Source organism: Dreissena polymorpha, chromosome 3 (assembly GCF_020536995.1).
Source record: "Dreissena polymorpha isolate Duluth1 chromosome 3, UMN_Dpol_1.0, whole genome shotgun sequence".
NCBI lineage: Eukaryota > Metazoa > Mollusca > Bivalvia > Myida > Dreissenidae > Dreissena > Dreissena polymorpha.
In genome coordinates, this window is record NC_068357.1 from 144,940,755 (window position 1) to 144,967,803 (window position 27,049).

The 27,049-nt window shown below is 35.4% G+C and overlaps 1 protein-coding gene across 7 annotated transcripts in view; it reads left to right on the forward strand.

The window, feature by feature from the left end:
- Positions 1-27,049, forward strand: part of LOC127871827 (echinoderm microtubule-associated protein-like 2) — an 83,260-nt gene that overhangs the window by 32,258 nt on the left and 23,953 nt on the right. For 5 of the 7 annotated variants that reach the window (XM_052415055.1, XM_052415054.1, XM_052415052.1 and 2 more), the window contains 4 exons: positions 2,889-2,949; positions 16,748-16,801; positions 26,217-26,242; positions 26,904-27,039. In XM_052415055.1, the coding sequence (XP_052271015.1) occupies positions 2,889-2,949; positions 16,748-16,801; positions 26,217-26,242; positions 26,904-27,039 (277 nt within the window). Of the gene's footprint in view, positions 1-2,888; positions 2,950-8,429; positions 8,755-16,747; positions 16,802-26,216; positions 26,243-26,903; positions 27,040-27,049 lie in introns of those variants that run through there. The other 2 variants (XM_052415057.1, XM_052415059.1) reach the window with 2 other exon arrangements.

The following is a 27,049-nucleotide window of genomic DNA, read 5'->3' on the forward strand; positions in this document are numbered from 1 at the left end:
TATGGAAACGTCACTTGGGATTGTAATTTTGTCAATGTCATGGTCAATGTTGCTTAACAATTTCTGCTCAATCACTTAAGTTTTGATGGAGCTATTGCAATAAAATGTTCTGTTTTCCAACAAAAAGAGATGTACAAATCTACACATTATTTTTTATCGATGATGAATTTAAGTCATGTTATAATTTTTTTTTTAATTAATTGACACAAAAATAGGTAGTGCAATGTTGTGTAATTCCGACAGTCATCAAATTTCGACAATTTTCACAATATTTATCAGACAAGTCTTAAATCATCATCATCCCGTATGATTTCGTTGTAAAATGTGACGTAGTTGGTGTTGTGACGTCACCAGATGTAACATCTCTCTATCAAGTGTCTCGCTGTTTGCATGTGCAGGGCTTTCCACAGGCCATTTAATGATCCCTCGCTGGGGCGCTTGAATTTCGAAATCAGAGTCCCCGGGGCGCTTGAAATTTTCCGATCAGTGTATTTTTCAGTAAAAGAAAGTGGAGATTGTAAAAAAACCTCAATGTTTCTCTATCAGTGTATCAATTTTCGCTGTTTTGAAAGAGCACTCGGTACCTTCTTTCACAAGTAATCGCCATAAACACCACATGGGGTAATGGATAATCCACTGATAAGAGAATAGCATGACGCGCATATCGATTATTCTAGCCACATTACACAGTCATTTAAAGGCTGACAAGGATGTATCAGGTAATTTTCCAGTCGTCAAACTGTTGATGTTCATCGTCCAATCGGTTACGCGAATGCTTATGAGGGCGGGGTTAACTATCGACCATTATTTTTTATTGACATCGGCACAAAGTAAGAGTTTATCGCAGCTTGATTAGCAAGAAGTTGTACCATTTACGTAATATAAAACCGGTACGTAGTACAGTACAGTACATTGAAGACGTTTTCGGGCATCATCATCACACCTTTTTACTGTAAACAAGTGTAACCTATTACTCATAATTAATACGAAAAATTAATTGCAAGTGGTAAACAATTAATTACTTATAGCAAGTAAGTTGTGCAAATAACTCCCGGTTACAATTATATGATAACAATTTAATTCCAGTACATGTATATTTCATCATGTCCATTTATAGAACTGATTCACCTAGTTTTTCTGACATTTATTCGACACGTAATGCGCTTTAACAAATTTTCGTTGAATTAATTACACACACTTGTAAATGTTTTGTCTGATAATCGATACTTAGAAGACTGATGATGGCAACCGGCCGTAATCCTCGTGGACAACGTGAATTTCATGCATAATTCCGTCAAAACATTTATTTGACTTGTAAAGTGTTTAAACAAATTATCGTTGAATTCATAACGCAACTGTTAATATTTGTTAAAATCTCAAATGGGAATAATTAAATTTGTAATCCGAAACCCATTCCCGTAAGTCGATGTAAACGCGTTTTTAATCCGAAAAACACTTCCGAATGTAAATGTTACCGCAAGGTTAAAATATTATTGCTTCAAATTAGCAGTGCAAATTTATTTTGTGTCGAATCTTTTTCTCAATTAAAAAGAGCATGAAAATTATGCTGCATGTACAACGTTGCGTCATTTGCATATAAAGCTTGCGTGTATTGAGCGTTTTAAGAAGCACACAACATGTCAGGAGATTGACGCATGTTCATAGGCAATATTTCATCAAAGCTATAAATAGTCACTTAAAATTTATTTGATACTATAGAAAAATGGCAAGGTTTGTCTTAAAGAAATAATTGAGAGCTTTTATCGTAAGTATTTACCAGAAAATGATTTATAAAAACGGAATAAACGGGATTATAGGGTAATAAATAGAATCTTAAAAAGTAGTAAGTATACAGTAATAGAGTTGGGTTGAAACGGATGTATTGGCAAGTCGTTCGAGTCGGGATTTTACTATCTGTGCGGGAAAGTTTTAAAACAATTAAACAATATAACAAATTATATATATTTGTTAATGAATGGGGGATTTTCTTGAAGAGTCATGGCGCACCAAATGACTTGGTGCCAAATGACCTGAAATAGTAAAATGGTTTCTGGATGATAACTCAAGAACGCTTATGCCTAGGTTCATGAAACTTCATAGGTATATTGATCATGACTCGCAGATGACCCCTATTGATTATCAGGTCACTAGGTCAAAGGTCAAGGTCACAGTGCCAAATAACGTATTCACACAATGGCCGTCAAGGTCATGGTGACTCAACTTGGAAAAATGGTTTCTGGATGATAAGTCAAGAATGCTTACGCCTAGGATCATGAAACTTCATAGGTATATTGATCATGACTCACAGATGAAATAATGATGAAACTTGACCAGGATGTTTGTCTGGACAATATCTAGGTCAAGTTTGACATTTGGTAAAGATTGAATGAACCGACTCCTCTCAGGTGAGGGAACTAGGGCCATCTTGGCCCTCTTGTTTAGGTATGTCACCAAAAATAAACTATTTCATTGTTTAGGCCTGACCTCATTTTGAAGGGCATTCCCTGGATGGGTCTTTGCCAAATATTGCTTCCAAAAGTTGTTCTTGTTGTTTCATAATGTTGATTTGGCAAAGATGACTGGTTTCTAGGTCCAGTTATTTGTCAAATTTTCTTTGGTGAGCAACCTTGGGCTATCATGTCTTCCATGTTTACAAACATATATTAAATTGACTGTTGATGCATTCTTTGCTTACACTGAATAATTACTTCTTATGAAACACATGTTCATTTTGTCAAGAGATACATTTGAAATTCCATAATATAAAACAAAATGTTTATCACTTTTGAACTGTTCATATCATAAGTCATAAGGCTGTGTGATTTGTGAACAAACTAAGGCAATAGTGTTTGCATAATGTAAAGCTTAATTGTATCGCCTGTTTGTAGAAACACGAGCATCGGCAGGCAAGACCCCTCGACCAAGCAGTGCTCAGCTTAACCACGCCAAGTATGTACATATCTTGTGTATAATCATCATGTGAGTCGCGTTTTGGAAAAACTGGGCTTAATGCATGTGCGTAAAGTGTTGTCCCAAATTAGCCTTTGCAGTCGGCTCAGTCTCATTGGGGATGATGTTTTCTGCTTTTATGGCATTTTTCGTTGAAAGGAAATCAGCTCTAACCGAAAATCTGGTATAAGCAGAAAGTGTTCTCCTTGATTAGCCTGTGCCAATTAGCCTTGGGTAATATGGGACAACATCTTCCACACATTCATTTGGCCCAGATTTCTAGAACTCTGCTCATATTATTGTACATGTTCAACATACCATATGCATTATGCTCCATTGCTATGCATGGTTGACAAAATATTTGTAATATATTCTTTTTTTGTATTTCTAGAATTAATTATAGGCATGTTTATTTTATTTCAGTATTTAAATATTGGTGTCTAATATGCTGAAAAATATAACAAGTTTGTCTCTACAAGTGTTATTACTTTCAAGTGTAGTGACATTGTTTTGGTTTAGTTGTCATTTCCTATCAGTGTATGTTTCAAATTGGTATCTTCATTGTTTACATTTATAATTTCTGAATTAATGGTGATTAATGATGTAAGCCATATTTCATAGGAAAGCAAAGGTTATTTCCCTTGAATCCGTGAATTTATGTGAAAAGCTATGCTTTTCTGCTGAATATTCATTTTTGTATAATTTTTGAAGATGCCATAAAAATGAACTACTTCTCAATCTCTGTATTATTCTTATAGCATTATAGTAACACCAGATTTATAAATTTCATATAAGCTCCCATAATTTAGTAAATTAGGTTCCCAATGTCATTTAACATTATAATTGCCCACTTAATCTTCATAAAACACGTCTTATTCTATAGTGGTGCATTATGGGTGCATTCATTATGTTAATTGTCAATATATGCCTCAATGATAGACTTTGCTGCATGTTTATCATTAACAAATTAAGAAAACGGTCGTGTTGTTAGCATGACAGTTTTCTAATAAATACTCTTTGCATATATTGAAATAATAAGTGTATTTCCTTGATGAACCACTATAAACTGCTTATTGGAACTGTACATTTTCAACATAACTAGCTTTTCATTTTGTAATTGCATGTAAATTGCGTGAAAGCAGTTCTTTCTATCTTTATATCCATGTTCAAATGTTTCTACTTTTATGAAGAGCAGTTAAAAATGGATTCCGAGTAAGGCTACATATCACCGTGTTTCAATCATTGTCTGTAAGATTCACTAAAGAAGTCTTCATTGTCTCACCGTGTTGTGAAAGTATGTGTATAAAAAAAAAATCTCAGTGAAATTAATAATACATCATTTACTTAAGTTTTAAACATGATTCAATAATCATTCAATCAACTATTGACCAATGAAATCCCATGCTCCTAACAACGTCTTTCATATCAAACAAGTACATTTAGCTGTATATATGAAAGCATATGCTGTTTGAGCCACATTATGGGTTATTAATGCAGCTGGAGTTTTTGGTTGTAATTTCTTACATTAATAGTATAGACTGAACTTGTTCCAGTTACCTTTGTGTGTATAGTTATTTATCAGCGGTATTAAGAAGTTGTTCATTATTTGTTGTAGTCATCGATTCATTGTTTTGGAGACCATTTTAGCCATATAGTGCATTAATTTGATATTAATTATTTTGTTGACAGAAAGAAAAAACAAGTTCTTCTGATGCATTAACATACACAATGAATTGCTTCTTGCATACATCCACTACATTTCTATTTGAATGTTAAGTTTACATAACCAAAAAATTGTAGCACTCCGTCACACAACATCAGTTTATTATTAATGATCAGGACATCCTAACTGTTGTCAATTTGGTTTTATTGTAAATATTTCCTCTATTATTTTCCCCTACCGGTTTCACTGGAGGGGACTTATGGTTTGCGCTCTGTGTGTCCGTCAGTCCCTCAGTCTGTGAGTCTGTCACTCTTTTTAGCCGGATTTTTTTCGAAAAAATCTCGGCTTATAGATTGATGTTGTCGGGCGGGCGGGGGGGCGGGCGGGCGGGCGGGGTGGCGGCGTGCTCGAAAATGTTAAAGTTCTTATTTCATGGTATAACTTTGGTATGCTTGGACCTAGAGTCTTCAAACTTGACATGAAGGTTGGCCAGGATTAACAGATGACCACTGGTCATTTCAAGGTCATTCATTTGAAGGTCAAGGTCACTGTGACCTTCAATATAAAAAATGTTAAAGTTGTTATAACTTTGGTATGCTTGGACCTAGAGTCTTGAAACTTGACATGAAGGTTGGCCATAACTAGTTAGTAACCACTGGTCATTTCAAGGTCATTCATTTGAAGGTCAAGGTCACTGTGACCTTGAATGTAAAAATGTTAAAGTTCTTATTTCATGGTATAACTTTGGTATGCTTGGACCTAGAGTCTTCAAACTTGACATGAAGGTTGGCCAGGATTAACAGATGACCACTGGTCATTTCAAGGTCATTCATTTGAAGGTGAAGGTCACTGTGACCTTCAATATAAAAATGTTAAAGTTGTTATAACTTTGGTATGCTTGGACCTAGAGTCTTGAAACTTGACATGAAGGTTGGCCAGAACTAGTAAGTAACCACTGGACATTTCAAGGTCATTCATTTGAAGGTCAAGGTCACTGTGACCTTGAATGTAAAAATGTTAAAGTTGTTATAACTTTGGTATGCTTGGACCTAGAGTCTTGAAACTTGACATGAAGGTTGGCCAGAACTAGTAAGTAACCACTGGACATTTCAAGGTCATTCATTTGAAGGTCAAGGTCACTGTGACCTTGAATGTAAAAATGTTAAAGTTCTTATTTCATGTTATAACTTTGGTATGCTTGTACCTAGAGTCTTCAAACTTGAAATAAAGATTGGCCAGTACATTTGATAATGAAATTGATGGAAACTTCAAACAATATGTTACTAATTTGCTAATAAAAAGATTGAGATCAAACTTTCCTAATTGTCAATTCAAGTTCATATTTGTGACCTTAAATGTTATTGTTGTTCATGTATATGCATGCATTCAAAACATAACACAAGGTTTGCTCATGCCTTGAAAAGTACTTACATTTCATTTTGACCTTTGAACAATATTTCAGTAATTTAAGTATTGCATTGACAAAAACACGAAAGGTACTTTCCTGTCATTTAAATCAAAAATCCGGCTTCAATGCGGTCATCTCCGACCGCGGAACTCTTGTCTGGATCCTGCGATAACTTTAAAAGTTCTTGATATTTTTTCATGAAACGTTAAACATGGATAGATGACAATATGGACATTATGCACGTCATTTAATTTTGTTCCTACGTCAAAAATTCTGGTTGCTATGGCAACAAAAAAAACCATTTTTTTTAAATTTTATTTCTGACAATGGTGGAGCCGGTAACAGACATATATTGCTTGGCAATAGTCTTGTTTATTGTGCTTTAATATTGTATAATGTTTATGCAATACAATTTTGGACATGGACGTAGTAATATAAGTATTTCCTCTGTGAAGCAGCCATGTTAATGGCATTTCATCATAGTCAAGCCCCTCTGTGCCTCTCTAATTGATTGGACTGAGGCTTGTTTGTTGGTAACAGCTACAATATGATGAATATTTCATGGGTGTCATTGCCTGCTTGGGTTGCCAGCACTAAGTAAAGGCGTCCTGAGACTTTCAAATGGCCACCCAAGGGTTAATTATGTATTCCATTGTTTCTGTTAGAAGCATGCCACGTTTTAATATTTTTTAATTCACGTTTTAAAAGGAATCAGAAGGAACCATTTTAAATTGTTTGACAATGTTTATTTACACAATTAAAATGAGTCCAGAAAAACTTGTGAGGATGGATTTTTTTTGTGTAGTTTTCAGATGCACCCAAATAAGTTGTTTTTTTATTAGCTCGGCTGTTTAAAACTTTAACTTTGCCTCTAACATCATATTGCTTCCACCTACAACTTTGAAACTTCATATGTACATGCACCTTAATGACTTCTACACGCCACACCCATTTTTGGGTCACTAGGTCAAAGGTCAAGGTCACTGTGACCTCTAATATAAATCTTTCACTTTGCCTCTTACATCACAGTGCTTCCACCTACAACTTTGAAACTTCATATGTACATGCACCTTGATGAGTTCTACACGCCACACCCATTTTTTGGGTCACTAGGTCAAAGGTCAAGGTCACTGTGACCTCTAATATAAAACTTTAACTTTGCCTCTAACATCATAGTGCTTCCACCTACAACTTTGAAACTTCATATGTACATGCACCTTGATGACTTCTACACACCACACCCATTTTTGGGTCACTAGGTCAAAGGTCAAGGTCACTGTGACCTCTAATATAAAATTTTAACTTTGCCTCTAAAATCATAGTGCTTCCACCTACAACTTTGAAACTTAATATATAGATGCACCTTGATGAGTTCTACACGCCACACCTATTTTGGGTCACTAGGTCAAAGGTCAAGGTCACTGTGACATTATAATGTGAAGAAGTCAGTGTAAGCACACCCCTTTAGCCATATGTATGTATCACCTTAATCACTCAACACAAGTTGATATTGAAGCAAGCTTGAAAAATATTCATGAAAACTGAAGCTGTTTTTAAACCAGGAATCTTTGGTTTACTGGACCTCCCTGAATCATGGACTTAAACTAGTGTCATGCATTCCTGACAGAAAATAAGTTTTCATGTCCTCATTTTTTACCTCCAAACAGTCCAATGATGTGCAAAGATGAATGTGGGCCAGGTTAAACCTATTGAAATATATTGTTCATAATGTATACACCATTAGTCATCAGTCACCTGAAATTTATATTAACTGCAAAATTATATGTAAATCTATAATCATGCAAGCGACTTTACATTGTCTGGTATATTAACTTGTAGTACAGGTATTTAAGTTGCTTTTACTCATGAGGGCTATAATGTGTATTGTACATACATTTGTTCCAAGTACTGAAAACTGCTGATAAATGCATATTGAAAAATATCAAATGTTAAATAACATTCCATCCTTACTTGAGTTGTGTAAAAAGATTGCATTCTAATGTTTAGTGCAAATAATATTTAAGAAAGACAATCAGTAAGATATTTTCCAAGAATTAAAAAAACAACAACTTTTGAATAGCAAAATAACGCCATACTGTAAATTACAAGTGATTCTACTTTGTAATTTACGTTGCTAATTGGTAAATTACTTACGACATAGTAACTAAGAATGTGGAGGTGATTCACATGCCCTGAGGATATCCTGGACATGCCTGACCGGTTGGATGATAAACTGGTTTGATAAGTTTTTCATTATTTATTCATCCATTTTCCACACAGTAATTATTATATGTACAGTAGTGCTGTCTAGGCGTTGCTATAGCAAGTCAGTTGTTTTTACACAACATACATGTATAATTCACCTGAGGCATTTTTATTGGAATACAACACATTGTTTGACCAATTCTATTATTGGTTTTGTGATATATAGCATCATTGGATGGACACTGCTAATGGCAACAGATTAATAGCAACTACAGCTAGACAGACTATAGTTGTTATATAAGCGTGTAAAACCTACTTTTCATGCTGTTACTGCAGTACAAGTGGAGAGCAGCTGTGTAAAAAAGTAGTTTTCAGTGAGCTTGTGTAGTACACAAACTTTGAATTAATTGGTGAGATAACAGCATATTAAGAGCACAAGGGATATTGGTGTTAAATTTTACATTAAAATTTTGTGAAGTTTGTTGTGCAGCAAAAAGATGCCTCCAAAGCCAGCTTCTAAGTCTCCTATGTGAGTGTGTTTTGGATGTTGTGTTTAAATATTAATAATACTGTACCTTGGTATTGAAGCAGGGAATGGCATGTTGGTGTATGAGGAAATTGGAATTATTATATTGCTAGGTTGTAAATTGACAACATATGCAGCACCTGTTAGACTTGGTATTTATTTTTTCCTGTGCTTTTAGGTGTTGTATGCTATCATTCATGAGTTTGTGAATGTAAACTAAATACATAAAAAATGTTCCTCTTGATAATTGTCTAGGCTTTAATTTAAAACAGATACCTGTAAGCTGTAGTTTTGTTTACTTGTTTCGTTGATTTAATAAGTACAATTAGTGATGTCATGGAGTGTTGAGATACTGAAGTAGACTTACTCATCATTTTGTTGCCATTTGCTTTGTATTTTTACCATCATACTGGATGCATTCCATATGTTATAAATTTTTCTTGGCTTCGGAGCTGGTAATAGTGCTGTATCAGCTGTTTGGTCTGGAATTTTTCATCAGTTTCATACATGAATGTCGATTAGTCTGACACATACAGCTTATTGATCTGTGACCATAATAATCCCTCTGGTCATAACTGCAGACTTCCACATTTCCATAGCAATATTTCATCCATCCATATTGATGATTATAGGTCTTTTATGCTTTTCAATGGAATGTAGAATGTTATGGAATACAGAATATTTATTTCACTCCTGGTTATTAACCTTTTACCACTTAGATACGTATTTTCATGCATTTGTAGTTCCTTGGAAAGTAATATTGAATTCAAGACCTTTCTTACTAAATTCTAGTTTGAAGGCTTTATTTCCAATGGTTTTATTGGTGAGCAGCAAACAGCACAAAACCTGAACAAACTGCGAGTTACTCACAGGCTGTTCTGGTTTTATGCCATTTGTACATGGCCATTTTCACTTTGCTTCCAAGTGGGAAAGAGTTAAAACAGGGATCGACAAATCCACTCGCCCGCTCGCAATTACGAGTAGAAATCGGCTCCGGACGAGTGAATATTCCGGCAGCGCTCGTCCTGCAGGGCGAGTGGCATTTCTGGCCGAAAAGATTAAAATTTTAGTTTTAAAACATTTTTCCCAAACAAAAGGGCGTTTAATCGACGATAAAAAATTTACCGGATGTTGATTATTGCACACTGCGCTAAATGAAAAAAAAAGAGTTAAAAGTGTGTTAAAACAGTTAATTGACTTTATTGAAGTTCATGAGTTAACACTTACAGTTCTATTTTATAACCAAAAAAAATCACAATAAAACATATTAGTTACTGATTTTTTTCAATGAATTGCAGGTCAAGTACATATTTCAGCAGGGCAAGTGGAATTCTTAGCTACTTGCCCTGCAGGGCAAGTTGCTGAAAAACAATTTGTCGATCCCTGGTTAAAAGGTATACTTTTAACTTTGGGTAGGCCACTCATTACTATATTATTAATCTGTAACCACATATGAAATCAAATTCAATCCTACACCGAAATTAACTAATATATTTATACAACACAGTTTTGTATCTTGTTCAGAGATACAGTAACATTATTTCACTACTTTGTAGCAAACATTCTGAAAGTGCATCCATCTGTGAACAGATAGCTGTAAGCTTATATTTATGCCCCCCTTCGAAGAAGAGGGGGTATATTGTTTTGCTTATGTCGGTCCGTTGGTCCGTCCGTCCACCAGATGGTTTCCGGATGATAGCTCAAGAACGCTTAGGCCTAGGATCATGAAACTTCGTAGGTAGATTGATCATGACAGGCAGATGACCCCTATTGATTTTCAAGTCACTAGGTCAAAGGTCAAGGTCACAGTGACTCGAAATAGTAAAATGGTTTCCGGATGATAACTCAAGAACGCTTTTGCCTAGGATCATGAAACTTCATAGGTAGATTGATCATGACTGGCAGATGACCCCTATTGATTTTCAGGTCACCAGGTCAAAGGTCAAGGTCACAGTGACTCGAAATAGTAAAATGGTTTCCAGATGATAACTCAAGAACGCTTAGGTCTAGGATCATGAAACTTCATAGGTAGATTGATCATGACTGGCAGATGACCCCTATTGATTTTTAGATCACGAGGTCAGAGGTCAAGGTCACAGTGACTCAAAATAGTAAAATGGTTTCCGGATGATAACTCAAGAACGCCTAGGCCTAGGATCATGAAACTTCATAGGTAGATTGATCATGACTGGCAGATGACCCCTACAGATTTTCAGGTCACTAGGTTAAAGGCCAAGGTCACAGTGACTCGAAATAGTAAAATGGTTTCTGGATGATAACTCAAGAACGCTTAGGCTTAGGATCATGAAACTTCATAGGTAGATTGATCATGACTGGCAGATGACCCCTATTGATTTTCAGGTCACCAGGTCAAAGGTCAAGGTCACAGTGACTCGAAATAGTAAAATGGTTTCCGGATGATAACTCAAGAACGCTGTTGTGAATGTAACGTAACGTTATTTGCCGCGCCGCGCTTATGTGTATTACGTCCCTGACGTCACGCCATTTTTGTTGTTGTTTATATACGTCATTGTTTATATTTGAATCTGAAGTAAAAGGAAGAACCTGAACGCACAACGCTTTGTACCTCTATTATCCCACACGATCGCGATATTGGTGCCGTTACAAAAAAATGAATCTACAGAGAATACAGATACAGAGAGAGGGTCACCGCCGTTTCATTGAGAAATATTTGGAGAAAATCGAACAATCTAAGGAGAACGATTCATTGACCGATTTTCACGCTATTCTCAACACTATTGAAGCGAAAGTCACGATTCTAGAGACACTGAATGAGAAAATACTTTCACAGACGGAGATAGAGGGATTGGAGGAAGAAATCTTTCAAACAGACACGTATTCAGCGGAACTGGATATCCAGCTGTGTCGCTTACAAGCTTTCCGAGATCAACAGGAGAAGAGAGTAGCCCCGCATGCTACCGATCTACCACGAGATGACCAGAGAAATTTAAGTAATCAGCAGCGCAACAGCAATGGTTTGAACCCAGACGCTTCTTCTTTCTTTCCCGACAGAACTGTGACGCCAGGAAGTGTGGCGGCGAACTCTTACAGCCTGGCTCCCGGCGATGTTGTTCTGAAGATAGGAAACGTGAACGCCACGAACATCAGCCACAACGAGGCCCAGGAGGTGGTCTGCGGGGCCACAAACATCCTGCAACTCACAATCAAGAAAGGTCCCGGAAAAAAGCGCCTCTATGTCACCCACGCCCATCGGGTCCGGTCAGTTTTCGACCCCTCTGGAGAAACGTGATAAATACTCTACACTTCCAGATTATCGTATCGGAACTGGGTACCAAGCACTTAATAATGTATCTAGTGGATATAATAACGGCCAAGAAAGTAGTGCATATGACATGCGTCAGTTGGAACAAACTCCGCCAATGTCTGGGCAACAATCACAACAGAATGAGTACCCTTATAAGTCGACATCTGGTATTCAGTTACAGTTGAATTCACCAACTCAAATTGATATACGAAATGACAACAGCTACAACCAAAGAGAAGATTATAACGATGGTGGTAGTTACAGTCAGCCAATGTCGCATGTGCAATATACGAACGGAAATAGGACTGAGTCTCCGTATCAAAGGCAAACATCGGTAGGTTCTAATCGTCAATTTCCTTATTCAGGTCACCCTCAAAGTTATTTTAAAAATCCTACTCCATTTTCTCCCGGTTGTGCAGATAACTTCATCGACAACAGCCCACAGCATCCACGTGCTCAAAGACAGACGTCGTCCGGAAGTCAGCCAGTTGGTAATGTGTACGACGCGACAATTAGCCCTGGCTTTCAGTCCTGCTCTTACATGTCAGACGAACCTCCGCCTACCCCACCCCCACCTGACCTATCAACCGACTCGTTCCTTCAAGCGTTCCGGAGATTTGCCAGCCGAAAGTCGTTGCCCACGGTGATGGTTTTAGACAATGCTACGACATATATTGCTGCTTCCAATCACCTTAATAAGCTATTCAACTACCAAGTCGTACAAGAAGAACTTAGCAGAAATGGAACAGAGCGGCGATTTATTCCCAAAACGTACAACGTGCAAACTCTAACCATTAGAGACAGTCAGTGATGTTGAATAGAGAACAATTAAGTATTAAAGGTTAACGCGCAATTGTGATTGAAATACCGAAATAGACAGTTGAGTGTACATGTAATTGAAATACGAGAGACACTTATTAAATTGTTGTTAAGAAATTGTTATTCAGAAATTGAGTGATAAACATTTGATATTCATTTCAAATCAACGTGTATACTTGTGGTCAAATTAGTGTTACTGCAATCTTAAGATTTTAACGAATGATTCAGGATATCATAAGTAATGATACATATTCTCCTCTGATTGTTAATAATTGTCACTTTTCGCGGCCCCCAGAATGTTGTGAATGTAACGTAACGTTATTTGCCGCGCCGCGCTTATGTGTATTACGTCCCTGACGTCACGCCATTTTTGTTGTTGTTTATATACGTCATTGTTTATATTTGAATCTGAAGTAAAAGGAAGAACCTGAACGCACAACGCTTTGTACCTCTATTATCCCACACGATCGCGATAAACGCTTAGGTCTAGGATCATGAAACTTCATAGGTAGATTGATAATGACTGGCAGATGACCCCTACAGATTTTCAGGTCACTAGGTCAAAGGTCAAGGTCACAGTGACTCAAAACAGTAAAATGGTTTCCTGATGATAATTCAAGAATGCTTACGCCTAGGATCATGAAACTTCATAGATACATTGATCATCACTGGCAGATGACCCCTATTTATTTTTAAGTCACTTGGTCAAAGGTCAAGGTCACAGTGACAAAAACCGTATTCACACAATGGCTGCCACTACAACTGACAGCCCATATGGGGGGCATGCATGTTTTACAAACAGCCCTTGTTTGAGCTTGTATTTATGTTCGGTGATGAATTAAAAACTGGTAATTGCGGAAAATCATGCAGAAAAATATGGTAGAAGTATAATAATGAAGTGACCTTTTCATGTTAAGTTTTGCAGTAACAGATAAGTCTGGAGCTGATTGTTATTCAATAGCCAACTCTGCCTTTCAAATATTCTGCTGATGATGTACATTGGCATCATTCCTAGACAATTTCTGTTAATGATTCATGGTCGGGATACATTTCTAAGGCATTTGTAAACAGTGCTGTTAATTCAGCTTGAGTGATGTAATTATATAGTTCTAGTATAAGGAGAAAACCGCAGTTTGTCTGTTAATACCTGTCAGTGATTTTTTTTGCTTTTATTTGTTACAGCCTGTGCCATTTGAATTGGGAAAATTAGCGCGATAAACTGTGAAATTGGGAAAAATAGCGCCATAAACCATGAAATTGGGAAAAATTAAGCATTATAAATATGATTATAAGTAACAGAATTAATATTGTTTTTAAGTGCATGTTCAGGGGGTTTTCTAGCCATTTTGGGAAAAGGAGTGACTGGTCAAATTGGGATTTTTTTTAATCACTAAAAGTGGCAAATTTGGGAATTATTTATCAACAAAAAGGACTACATTAAAGATATATATTTTGTAGGATGGTTAAAAATTAAAGTTGAGATCTAGAGTTAAGAAATCATAATGAAGTCATAGGAGACTTCTTTCTTTGGAAATTGAGCTTTTTTTGGGGAAATTTTGGGCAGATTTTTTGGAAAAAACATAGAATTTTGCGAGTGGGAAGCAGCCGAATATTGGCTGTAATTTTGAGCAAAAAAAATCACTGACTGCATAAAAATTGTTATTTACATCTTAATTTGGCTGTTGTCACATTTCTATGCATCATTGTGTTGTGATAGATAATGTATATATTGTAAATAATCTTGCAAATAATTGCCCCCATTGAACTTTTTGTTTGGCATTTCCTATTGAAGAACATTGAGAATCATTTTTTATACAAAAAAATGAACCATATAATATTATATGGGCAGCAGCAACTCAAACAAGCAGTTGTTTCATTTGCCATTCTTGTGAAAAGTGAATATTTTACTGTTGGATTACTTTTTTTGTTTTCACCAGTATACACTTATTTCGTAAAAAGGTGTTATCATGAGCTTGGACCATTAGAAGTACAAATGGTTCGGAAGTTTTATGTGTGTTTACGTCTTTGATGTAAAACTAGTATGGACTGCTTTGTTGTTAGGAACGTCAATATTGCTTAATAACGAGTGTAATCTGTTGCCTGGATCATCATTAAGGAACAAAATAAATATGTAAGACTTAATTGCTCATCTCAGCAGTTTGTAGAGGCTAATTTCTGAAATTTCTGCTTTTTGCTGTGGTTCAATAATGATTGCAACTCCTCCTAGTGATTATGTCCTCTCAGGCTCTGTTGGTTTATGATAGCCATGACTGTCCCAAGTATTCTGATCTAGATGGATAACTTGAGGTCCAGGATTACTTACCAGGATTTTCCCCTTTTTGCTGCAAAATTGTGATTTTACCGCATAATTTTAACTGATATTGCATTAAAATTGCATGTACATGTATGTTGTAGCATACCAAAATTTGTTTCCTGCATTGTCCAAAATTAAAAAACAATCAGGAGACGAAAATCAAATTTCTCTTAGTGTACAGAGTACACATTAAACTTATGAAATGTATCTGCTTTCTGACTGGTTTTAGAAAATTTTAGGCTACATATTTAGCCAATGGGAAACAATCCATTCAAGGTTTGCTTTGTGATACAAGATGGTTGAGTCTTTGGCATTAAAACGTTATGATCCCCAATCGACAAGGAATCATCAGGGATGTGACAGCGCAAAACAACAAAACTACATTGAGGAAGGCTGTGTTGCATGCTTCTGCAGCCCTATTCGTACTATGTGTGCTTTTTAGAAACATTGGCCGGGTATAAATAAAAAAGGTAACAATGTCAGTGAGAATGATACACTGTCAAAATGTCCCTTAGTTTTCATGAACTGTGAGACTTTTGTCCCACTTTTGTTCCAACTTTTATGATACTTGGCCATTACAGTATTATTGAGTAACTTAAAATATGTCTCCACGAAGTGTAGAATTTCATGAAACTTTTCATGCTAAATGATCAACACATTCCTCAGTTATTCGCCCTTGAACAAAGCTGACCAATCATTGCAGGGATATAAGCGCGTTTGTGACAGCTCTATTTGAGAGAATACCAGTCTTTGTAGCCTTTTAATGCGTTTGTGGAGTTTGCAAAACTTTACTTGCACATTTGTAGTTCACAGAGACAGGATCTCAACACAGACTTTCAGTGATTGTCATTTGACTTGACTTGTCGCAACTTAGACGTACTTTCTATCACAGCTACAACAGGGCATGATATTTAAACAGCTGCATGGGATTTCATTGGCTGAGCAATTAAATCAATTATTCTCCATTATTTTAAAATCTACTGTAATTACTATAACATTAACAGACACAGGAATTTCCATAAAAAAATTAACAATCTTCTGTTGTGATACTTTATTTATTGCAAAAAAATGTTGAATATCATGAATGTATCAGTAATGATCTGTATGTGGCATTTTATTAATCAAAAAAGTATGTGTGGAAGCATTGTTTTTGTAATATTTGTTATATTTTGTATCATTATCCGCTAAAATGTGTACCTACAATATTGTTTAATTCTCTTTGTGGCAAACTCTTGCCATGTCAGTATCCTTACTTCTTCATGTATGGCATAAGTGATAAGTCCAGTTGAGTGAAATAATAAATTTTTATATTTTTACCTTGATGTCTATAACTAGTTTTAAAACAACTCACACTTAACCAATACCTTTTCCCCTATGAATAACAGGTCATTATACACAGGATTTAATATTTAGGAGTTTCAAAGAAATGAAATATGCAGCAACATGGAGCACAAATTAAAGGGCAGAATATTCTCATGAAAGTTTATTGTATATTGTACTTGTTATATATATTAATCACTTAACAATATTCACAATCGTTGTTGTACATGTGTTTGTTTCCTGTTATTTTGTTGTAGACGTAGCACCTCAATTGGAACTTTACCCCTTCTTAAACCAGCGCTAACAAAGGGGTAATTTTAGTGGAGTGTAACCATGAAGAATAGTAACATACCTGACCTTAATGCTTGAACCTTGTTAGCAACAGACATATCTTCTTTGATTTCCTTTTCTTTGTAAATGTATTACTGCTGTGTGATAAACATTTGCACTAAAGATGTAACACATTGCCAAGATAGAAAAAATGTGACAATAATAAAAATAAGGTTATTAAAGATTTTATAAGAATAAACATGATGTTGAAATGTATAACAAGGTTTAAGTACATAATTATACTCTAGAGAACAGATTGGGTACTGCAGTAAGGAAACTGTTCATTTTACAAAAATTATTATATTTTATTATCCCCAGCGATAGGCGGAGGGATATTGTTTTGGCGTTGTCCGTCTTTCCGTCCGTTTTTCTGTCTGTCCGTCCGGCACTTTTGTGTCCGGAGCCATATTTTGGAAGTGCTTTGGCGGATTTCATTGAAACTTGGTATGAATATATATATATGGATAAGAGGATGATGCAAGCCAAATGGCATTGTATACCATCTGTTAATAACGGAGTTATGGCCCTTTGTATCTTTAAAAAATGCTTTTTTGTGTCCGCGATATCTTCGAAATGCTTTGGCGGATTTCATTGAAACTTGGTATGAGTATATATATGGATAAGAGGGTATTGTACGCCAAATGGCATTGTACACCATTGGATAATACAGAGCTATGGCCCTTTGTATCTTGAAAAAATGCTTTTTTTGTGTGTCCGGAGCCATATCTTGAAAGTGATTTGACAGATTTCATTAAAACTCGGTATGAGTATATATATATATATATATATATATATGGATAAGAGGATGATGCACATTGATGTTATCCATCAGTCCCGAAACCTTTTGTGTCCAGAAGTATATTGGCGGGGGATATCAATTCAACGAATTTGCTTGTTAATTTATTATTTGTGTTATGTTTAACAGTTACAAATACATGTTTTATAAAAAAAATAAGTTAGATTATAGATTAATTATCGAACCTAGAAAATGAAAATGAGTATAAGGCTATTAAACATGATGAAAAATGGATCACAAACTTGTATTTTCATCAAATTCTATACCATTTGTAGGTTCTATTTGTTGTCTTTTGTATTTGGATTTTGGAGTTTTGTTTAAGTTTTTGTGAAATGGATCTTCATCAACGCTGTTATGTCCTGTTAACTATAAATTAATATCATGTTAACTCTAACTGAATATCATTCTCAAAATGGCTTAAAGATTGGTTCCTTGTATTTCTATTTACCAGATATTATGTATGCTTCTGTACTGTAGCCACATGTATCATATAATGTTCATTATTTTCAACACCCCCATGTACATAAAGTGAATGATGCAGATACTACTCAAGTAATTAAATAAACAGTTTCTTTCAAAAGATATTTAATGGAAAAAAAACATATATTGACTTTCACAACTATTAGTAAAGTGAAGAACCTTCAATTTATTTAGATTATATGAGTAAGGCTGATTTCTGCTGGTGTAAGTAGCTTAGTGAAACAGGCCCTCAGTTCTATGCATGCAGTTTTTATCATCACTCATAATTAAAATCTAAAAACAAAACATTGTTAAAGTCTTAATGCAAACATGCTTGAAAATTATTTTTATAATATTAAAGACGATGACTTGTTCTTTTCTTGAAACATCATTCTGATGTTTTGTAAGCTATGACTCTATTATCCCTTTTTCAACGTAAACTAAAAAGATGCTTTCATTGTAAATAATGAAGTCAAATATGAGACTTCAAGTTCAAGAAAAAGTTCAGCCAAACATCTGTCCTACAAATCGGAAAAGAAATGATAAGTTTGAACAAGCAATCCACTTACAAGCTTTTTGGAAGGATTGTATTCATTTGTGCAAGTGTTTTTTTTTAACCCTTTAAGTGCTGGAACCGAATTTTGAAGGCCTTTGCAAACAGTTTGGATCCAGATGAGACGCCACAGAAAGTGGTGTCTCATCAGGATCCAAACTGTTTGCTATTCTGATAGTATTCTTTGAAAAAAATCAAAGAAAATGGTAATTTTAGAAATTCAGCAGACAACATTTTAGCAGACAACAAATTTCCAAGCATGCAAAGGGTTAAGCAAGAAGAGCCTCTGCTTACAAAAAAGCACTTGCAAATAAATGTCATGGTTGTTGTCACAGCAACTTAGCTGCAATGCAGTTCTACTTACTTACCATCTTTTTGTCCATATATAAATATATCCTTGCCACATTCTGTATACATTGTGTATATTCAATGCAAGCTTTTAATAGAACTAGATATATAATCAGTTATGCTGGTTAGAAAGTTAGAGTTATTAGTGTGTTATTAAAAATTATAATATAATGGTACAGTAACTGTTGCATTATTTTTATGCTCCCCCAAAAAAATTTGGGGGTAGCATATAGTCGCGGCTTTGTCTGTCCGTCCACAATTTTGATCGGGCTATCTTTCAGCAACTAATGACTGGAATTCATTACCAAGAGGAGATGTGCATATTATCAGCTGGTTCTGGTCGGATGATTTTTCACAGAGTTATGGCCCTTTGAAATTTTCCATTAACTGTACATATAGTGCAATTCTTGTCCGGGCTATTTCTCAGCAACTTATGACCAGAATTCAATGAAACTTTATGGGAAGCTTCACTACCAAGAGGAGATGTGCATATCATCAGCCAGTTCTGGTCGGATGATTTTTAAATCCCCCACTATAGTAGTGGGGGACATATTGTTTTTGCCCTGACTGTTGGTTGGTCTGTTGGTTGGTCTGTTGGTTGGTCTGTTGTTTGGTTTGCGCCAACTTTAACATTCGCAATAACTTTTGCAATATTGAAGATAGCAACTTGATATTTGGCATGCATATGTATCTCGTGGAGCTGCACATTTTGAGTGGTGAAATGTCAAGGTCATCCTTCAAGGTCAAAGTTCAAATATATGGGTCAAAATCGCTCATTTAATGTAAAATTTTGCAGTATTTCAATATTCAAGATAGCAACTTGATATTTGGCATGCATGTGTATCTCATGGAGCTGCACATTTTGAGTGGTGAAAGGTCAAGGTCATCCTTCAGGGTCAGATGTCAAATATATGTGGCCGAAATCGCTCATTTTATGAGTACTTTTGCAATATTGAAGATAGCAACTTGATATTTGGCATGCATGTGTATCTCATGGAGCTGCACATTTTTAGTGGTGAAAGGCCAAGGTCAAGGTCATCCTTCAAGGTCAGAGGTCAAATATATGTGGCCCAAATCGCTTATTTTATGAATATTTTTGCAATATCGAAATAGCAACTTGATATTTGGCATGCATGTGTATCTCATGGAGCTGCACATTTTGAGTGGTGAAAGGTCAAGGTCAAGGTCATCCTTCAAGGTCATATATATGGGTCAAAATTACTCATGTAATGTCACTTCTGAAATATTGAAGCTAGCAATTTTATATTTAAAATGCATGTGTATCTCATGGAGCTGCACATTCTGAGTGGTGAAGGGTCAAGGTCAAGGTCATCCTCCAAGGTCAAACATCATATAGGGGGACATTGTGTTTCACAAACACATCTTGTTCACAGAGTTATGGCCCTATGAAATGTTCCATTAACTGTACATATACCGTAATAACTCTATGTTTTTGGACACTTAAAAATAATTAATTTTTTTCTTGTCCGAAAACTTAGATACGAAAAATATTCACATAATACAGGTGTCCGAAAACTAAGAGTCGAAAATTGAAGTGTCCGAAAATAGCGTCAATTGTATCAACGACTACCGGTAATAGAACGCGCTTGTAAAATACCATGCCGTATAGTAAAAATTACAGTTATATATGTTTGCACTGCATTTTAAATGATTTTAAATGCTTAATTTATTTAACAGAAAGTTACTACAAGGTTGTACTTTGACCAACGAGTTCAGAAATGAGCATGTGATGTACCGATACTCGCTAGTATGAACCTGTAATTAACGCAATAAAAAAAGCAAACTATGAATTCTTCGTTTGTTCATTTCCGATAGTTGTTGTCTAATACCTTCCATTGTTCGTAAAACATGCAATAGGGTGCATCACACTTTGAAGCGTTAAGTATTTGTCAAAGTTATTTTACTGAGAAGGGGTAGTAACATTGCGGTAGATAATTGAACTGTTAATTGACACTACCCCTGGTAATTGTCATAACGCTTATGCTATCAGGCGAAACCATTGTTTAATACCGGTTTACAAGGTTATTTACCCAATAACGCAAATGTAATGGTCCGTTGCCCTCAGGCATGCACCTGCCATGTTTGATGATGTTAATCTGGTTGTGAAACCCCTTGATCGAAGTGTCATTAGATATCGAAAACAGGACCGAAATTTAGTAAAATAGCGCTGTAAAATATACTGTCCGAAAACTTAGAGACATTAATTATGGACGAAAACTTGTGTGTCCGAAAATTAAGAGCCACGGAAAATAATTATTTTTGCTAAAAAAAGGGGTGTCCGAAAACTTAGTGTCCGAAAACATAGAGTAATTACGGTAGTGCAATTCTTGTCCTGGATTTTTCTCAGCAACTAATGACCGGAATTCAATGAAACTTTATGGGAAGCACCACTACAAAGAGGAGATGTGCATATTATCAGCCAGTTTTGGTCGGATGATTTTTCACAGAGTTATGGCCCTTTGAAATTTTCCATTAACTGTACATATAGTGCAATTCTTGTCCGGGCTATTTCTCAGCAACTAATGACCGGAATTCAATGAAACTTTATGGAAAGCTTCACTACCAAGAGGGAATGTGCATAATATCTGCCGGTTCTGGTCGGATGATTTTTTCACAGAGTTATGGCCCTTCGAAATTTTCCATTAACTGTACATATAGTGCAATTCTTTTCCAGGATATTTCTCAGCAACTAATAACCAGAATTCAATGAAACTTTATGAGAAGTGCCACTACCTAGAGGAGATGTGTATATTATCAGCCGGTTCTGGTCGGATGATTTTTCACAGAGTTATGGCCCTTTGAAATTTTCCATTGTACATATAGTGCAATTCTTGTCCAATCTATTTTTCAGCAACTTGTTACGGGAATTCAATGAAACTTTATGGGAAGCTTCACTACCAACAGGAGATGTGCATATTATCAGCCTGTTATGGTCGGATGATATTTCACAGAGTTATGGCCCTTTGAAATTTTCCATTGTATATATAGTGCAATTCTAGTCCGAGCTTTTTCTCAGAAATTTATGACGGGAATTCAATGAAACTTTATGGGAAGCTTCACTACCTACAGGAGATGTGCATATTATCAGCCGGTTATGGTCGGATGATTTTTAACAGAGTTATGGCCCTTTGAAATTTTCTATAAACGGTACATAGAGTGCAATTCTTGTCCGGGCTATTTCTCCTCAACTACTGACTGGACTTATATGAAGATTTATTGGAAGCTTAACTACCTTGAGGAGATGAGCATGTTATTATTGGGTTCTGGTTAGATGAGTTATGGCCCTTTGAAATTTTTAAGTTGCTAAACCATCCATCGTATTATTTTGTCCAAAGTTATGCACCTCAAGACGTTTCCTTTAATCTGAATATATAGTGCAATATTGTGACAAAAAAAAACTTTGGGGAGCATCACCCGTCTCCGACGGTTTCTTTACATGGTGATAGAAATTTACTTTCTCTATGATTTTGTTTTGGAAATTTTGAACAGTATTTAAATAAATTCTTCCTGAACTATGTTATGCACAAATATATTTGCATTTTGTTATTTATGTTCAATCATTGTATTATTTTTTGTTGGGGAATTAAATGCATTATATATATTTTTCCTGGTATTTCATGCACCTTCAAAAATTAAATGATGAAACTAACTTTAATTACTTCTTGTTCATGAATATTTTTCAAAAGTTTTTATATTTTTCAGTAACAATTGATTCTTTTAACTGTATTATTTAGAAACTTTCAAAGATTACGTATGTAAGTAAATGCATGCACTAGTTGAATGTAGCCTCAACCCTACAGATCCATGACCAACTAGTTTAATAATTTATCTTGTCTGTGATTAAACCTCTTCTTTTTACTGACTTTGCATGTCATAATCATGAATAAACGTAAGCCTGAAAATTCATATAGTTGTCAGTTAAGTGTTGAGCTCACCTGAATAGTTTTGTTCCTTAGGGTCTCAGGTGAGTGACTTAGGGAGTGCTGCCCTCTTTTCTTTGTATGGCATTATTATCCCCCGCCATAGGCGGAGGGATATTGTTTTGGCGTTGTCCTTCTGTCCGTCTTTCCGTCCGTCCATCCGGAGCCATATCTTGGAAGTGCTTTGGCGGATTTCATTGAAACTTGGTATGAGTATATATATGGATAACAGAATGATGCACGCAAAATGGCATTGTACACCATCTGTTAATAACGGAGTTATGGCCATATGTATCTTGAAAAAATGCTTTTTTTGTGTGTCCGGAGCCATATCATGGAAGTGCTTTGGCTGATTTCATTGAAACTTGGTATGGGTATGTATATCAATAAGAGGATGATGCATGCCAAATGGCATTGTACACCATCTGTTATTAGCGGAGTAATGGCCCTTTGTATCTTGAAAAAATGCTTTTTCGGCGTTAGCTGTATACGCCAGCTTTTCACCTTAGCCTGACCTTTGTTAGCGTCCAATAGAATTCAAATAAAACTTCCCGCTGCCAAGTACAGATGAATACACTTCATTGACTGCATTGGCTGATTTGATAATACCACTAGAACATTGGAAACATGTCCGCGTCTTTGTAACACTGTTTTACTGCGTGTTCAGCATGAAACAGTTTTATCTCTAATAAAAAGGCTTAATAGATAGAACAGTTTTACACTCAATCTCGACATCAATACAGTTTGTGCGTGCACCTTTTATTTTCAGAGGATTTTCAGCGCGAGAACGTTGGGTACTTAAAGGCCATGTTCTCATATTTAGTACTGACTTCCATATTCCTGTCAACATGTTATATGTAAAAGTATAAAGAGCAGTGGAAGCGATGCCTCACTTTAATGCATTGCATTTCAACCCGCGAGGTATAAGCGGTCAGTTCGCGTTTAGTGTGTTTGAATGTCAGAGTTTATATACAGGTCAGACCTTATGTGCTGTTCGGAGTTCACGGTCAGTAACATAATAGTTATATAATAAAGACGCTATAGCGTGAACTAGGTGAACTGGAATTTTCTTTACCACCAGAAAGATGTGAAATGAAGATATCCAGCGATATTATTTTATGGCATGTCAATAATAGATTCTTAATGTGTTTTCAACAATACCATGATAAATATTATTTTTAATTAATTAACAAGAATTATTCCATCATATTTACTAATGTATTATTGCAGCATATTGACTAATGTTTTAAGTATGAGCGCGATGATTCTCGATACTGTTAATAATCAAATCAAATACACGTAGCAATGCCCGATAAACCAATCAAACAGGTTTGTTCGAAGAACGCGCGTATACAGATTTAAAATATGTACGGAGACTTCACGTGTGGCCGGTTGACTTTGGTTTTCTGTTTTGTATCTATAGGTTTATGACCAGCAATATGTAATAATGTAAAATAAGCCGCGAAAACTCTGCGTAACATCCCCTACTGCGTTTGATGCAGCTAAAAACTGCACAGAAAAAGACATTCGCTATCCTTGATCTCATTCATTTAAATCTTTACCTTCCATAAACTCCAACCACAATCAACGCCGTATATCTTTTTAAAAGATATTTCTTGTTTGAGTGTAAAATATAACACTTTTGTGTCAAGAAGCATATTGGCGGGGGATATCAATTCAACTAATTTGCTTGTTATTATAGAAACTTTCACAATCTCAGAACATGCTGACTGGACTTACAAATCATAACTATTGGTGACCATGTACTTAATTTCTACAAGTTAATTGATTTGATTAACGATATTGATGCATCATCCGTATTGTAGTTTTTCCTTTATCTGGCTTATTTGAAAACAAGGCAACCTTTCAAAAACAATCATTGGATGATAGTGCACTAAATTCTGTGGAATTGTTTTGTTTTGTTAATGTTATGGCTCTTACTGGTGCTTCATTATGATTTGCTCCAAGTGCTTAACTCATGTATTTATGTGATACATTTTATAACAATCTTACACTTGATAATGGTTTCATCAACTCAAGTAAGCAAGTCAGGATCACCTTGGCAATCTTTTTGCGGTTGCTTGGAATTCTCTGCATTAAAATTACCACATTACTAACAATAAACTACCGGTAAAGTAAACTATATATGACATTAAGATGTATTTTATATTGTTATTGTTTTTAAGGCATCTTCTGTTGCCATGAGGTGTAAAGGAACTGACTTGTCCTTCATTTTGTCCGTCTGTCCATACGTATGAAGTTAACACTATATGACAGGTTTCGTATTAAATAAATACCGCTTATAACAAAGCATTTATACTTACTTGGATGTTATATTATAGCACTCTCTCAACAAGCCTTCATTACCTGACCTCATTTTGGACTACAAACCCCAAAAATAGAATTTCATGTCACATTGATACTTGTTTGATACAAAACTTTGATACTTGTATGGATTTTGTTTATGAACATTCAACAAATCCACATGACCTTACCTTAATTTGACCTTGACTTTGACCTACATTTTGACCTCAAGATTGACCTTCTTTTGGACCAATGCCCATGGTCAAATTTTTAGTAAACCCAAAATGATGTGTTTGGTATAATATTTTAATAGCTTTATTCAAAGCTTTAATACTTTCAGCTCTTCCAATACGCCCACATCATCTGACCTCATTTTGACCTCCACATCATCTGACCTCATTTTGACCTTGGCATGGACCTAATTGTGGACTAAGATTTATTCATATGGACCAATTTATTGATACTGACTAGGCTTAAACCACAGGCGTTGAGGAATATTAAAATTGGCATCTTGTTTTTGTGTGTGTTTTTTGGCTAATAATGGATAAACATGGAGACATTAAAACAAGAAAAAAAATGTTCACAATAGGTTATAGTAAATGACGCTCAATTTCCATATTAAATGTGCATTAAATATGTTGTAATAGTTAAACTGGTGTTTTCAGATTAGAAATCTTATTACAACCGCAAAACATAGTCAATGTGAAAAATGTATTTTTACCAATTTATGTTTGCTACTACACTTGATATATCAATGTTTTAAATTTCTTCATAAAAACTGAATATATCCGTACTAATAGGTTTGATAAAGTTTTTTTTTAGAATCATCTTCTTTTTTTTTTTATGTTCATTCTTCATTTTCTAAAGAAGATCTGAATAACAGTCCCTTATTGATACCTTTATAACTTTTTACTTTATCAGACACAATCTTATTGTGTTAACCAAATATTCTTATAAGTTTTATCAGTCATTCATATATTTTTTTTCTATTTTAGTATCAAAGAGCCAACATGGAATTCAGGTAATTATAGCATTTACTCAGTGCATACAATGCACTTTTAGAATGTGGATTATCTTATGATGTAAATGTAACTTGTAACTATTATCAATTTTTTCTTACAATAAAATATGACTTGGATACTGAACACTTTATTTGTGCATCGTCCAAATGTGTCAAATTTGGTATGAAACATTGTATTTGTTAACTCTGGTTAGTTTCAACAAATAATGACCTTTTCGTCAAAACTTGAGACATCCAGGTGTAGAATAGTTTATTTAGACTTCTGAAAACTCAAGGCCCAAATTTGTTTGGTATGTAATAATATGTATTGGTTATCTACAAATTTTGGACACACAATTCACCTGAGATAAAAATTCTAAGCTAATAAGGAACAACACTTTTCGCACAAGCATTAAATGCCGGTATCCTAGAGCGATGCTCATTAACTCTTTGCATGTTGGGAAATTTGTCGTCTGCTAAAATGTTGTCTGCTGAATTTCTATAATAAGCATTTTCTTTGATTTTTTTCAAAGAATACTATCAGAATAGCAAACAGTTTGGATCCTGATGAGACGCCACGTTCTGTGGCGTCTCATCTGGATCCAAACTGTTTGCAAAGGCCTTCAAAATTCGGTTCTAGCACTGAAAGAGTTAACATACCTGGGTGGTTGCTCATTTTCAGAGGACAAGTACATCCGCATGCACCTGAAGGGCCGCCCAGTGCCCCTGTACGCCCCCACCAACATCGAGGATGAGGGCAAGTATGATGTGAAGGCACCTCAAAACCCGCCTGCCGAGCAACTCAAACTAGAATGGGTGTATCCTTTA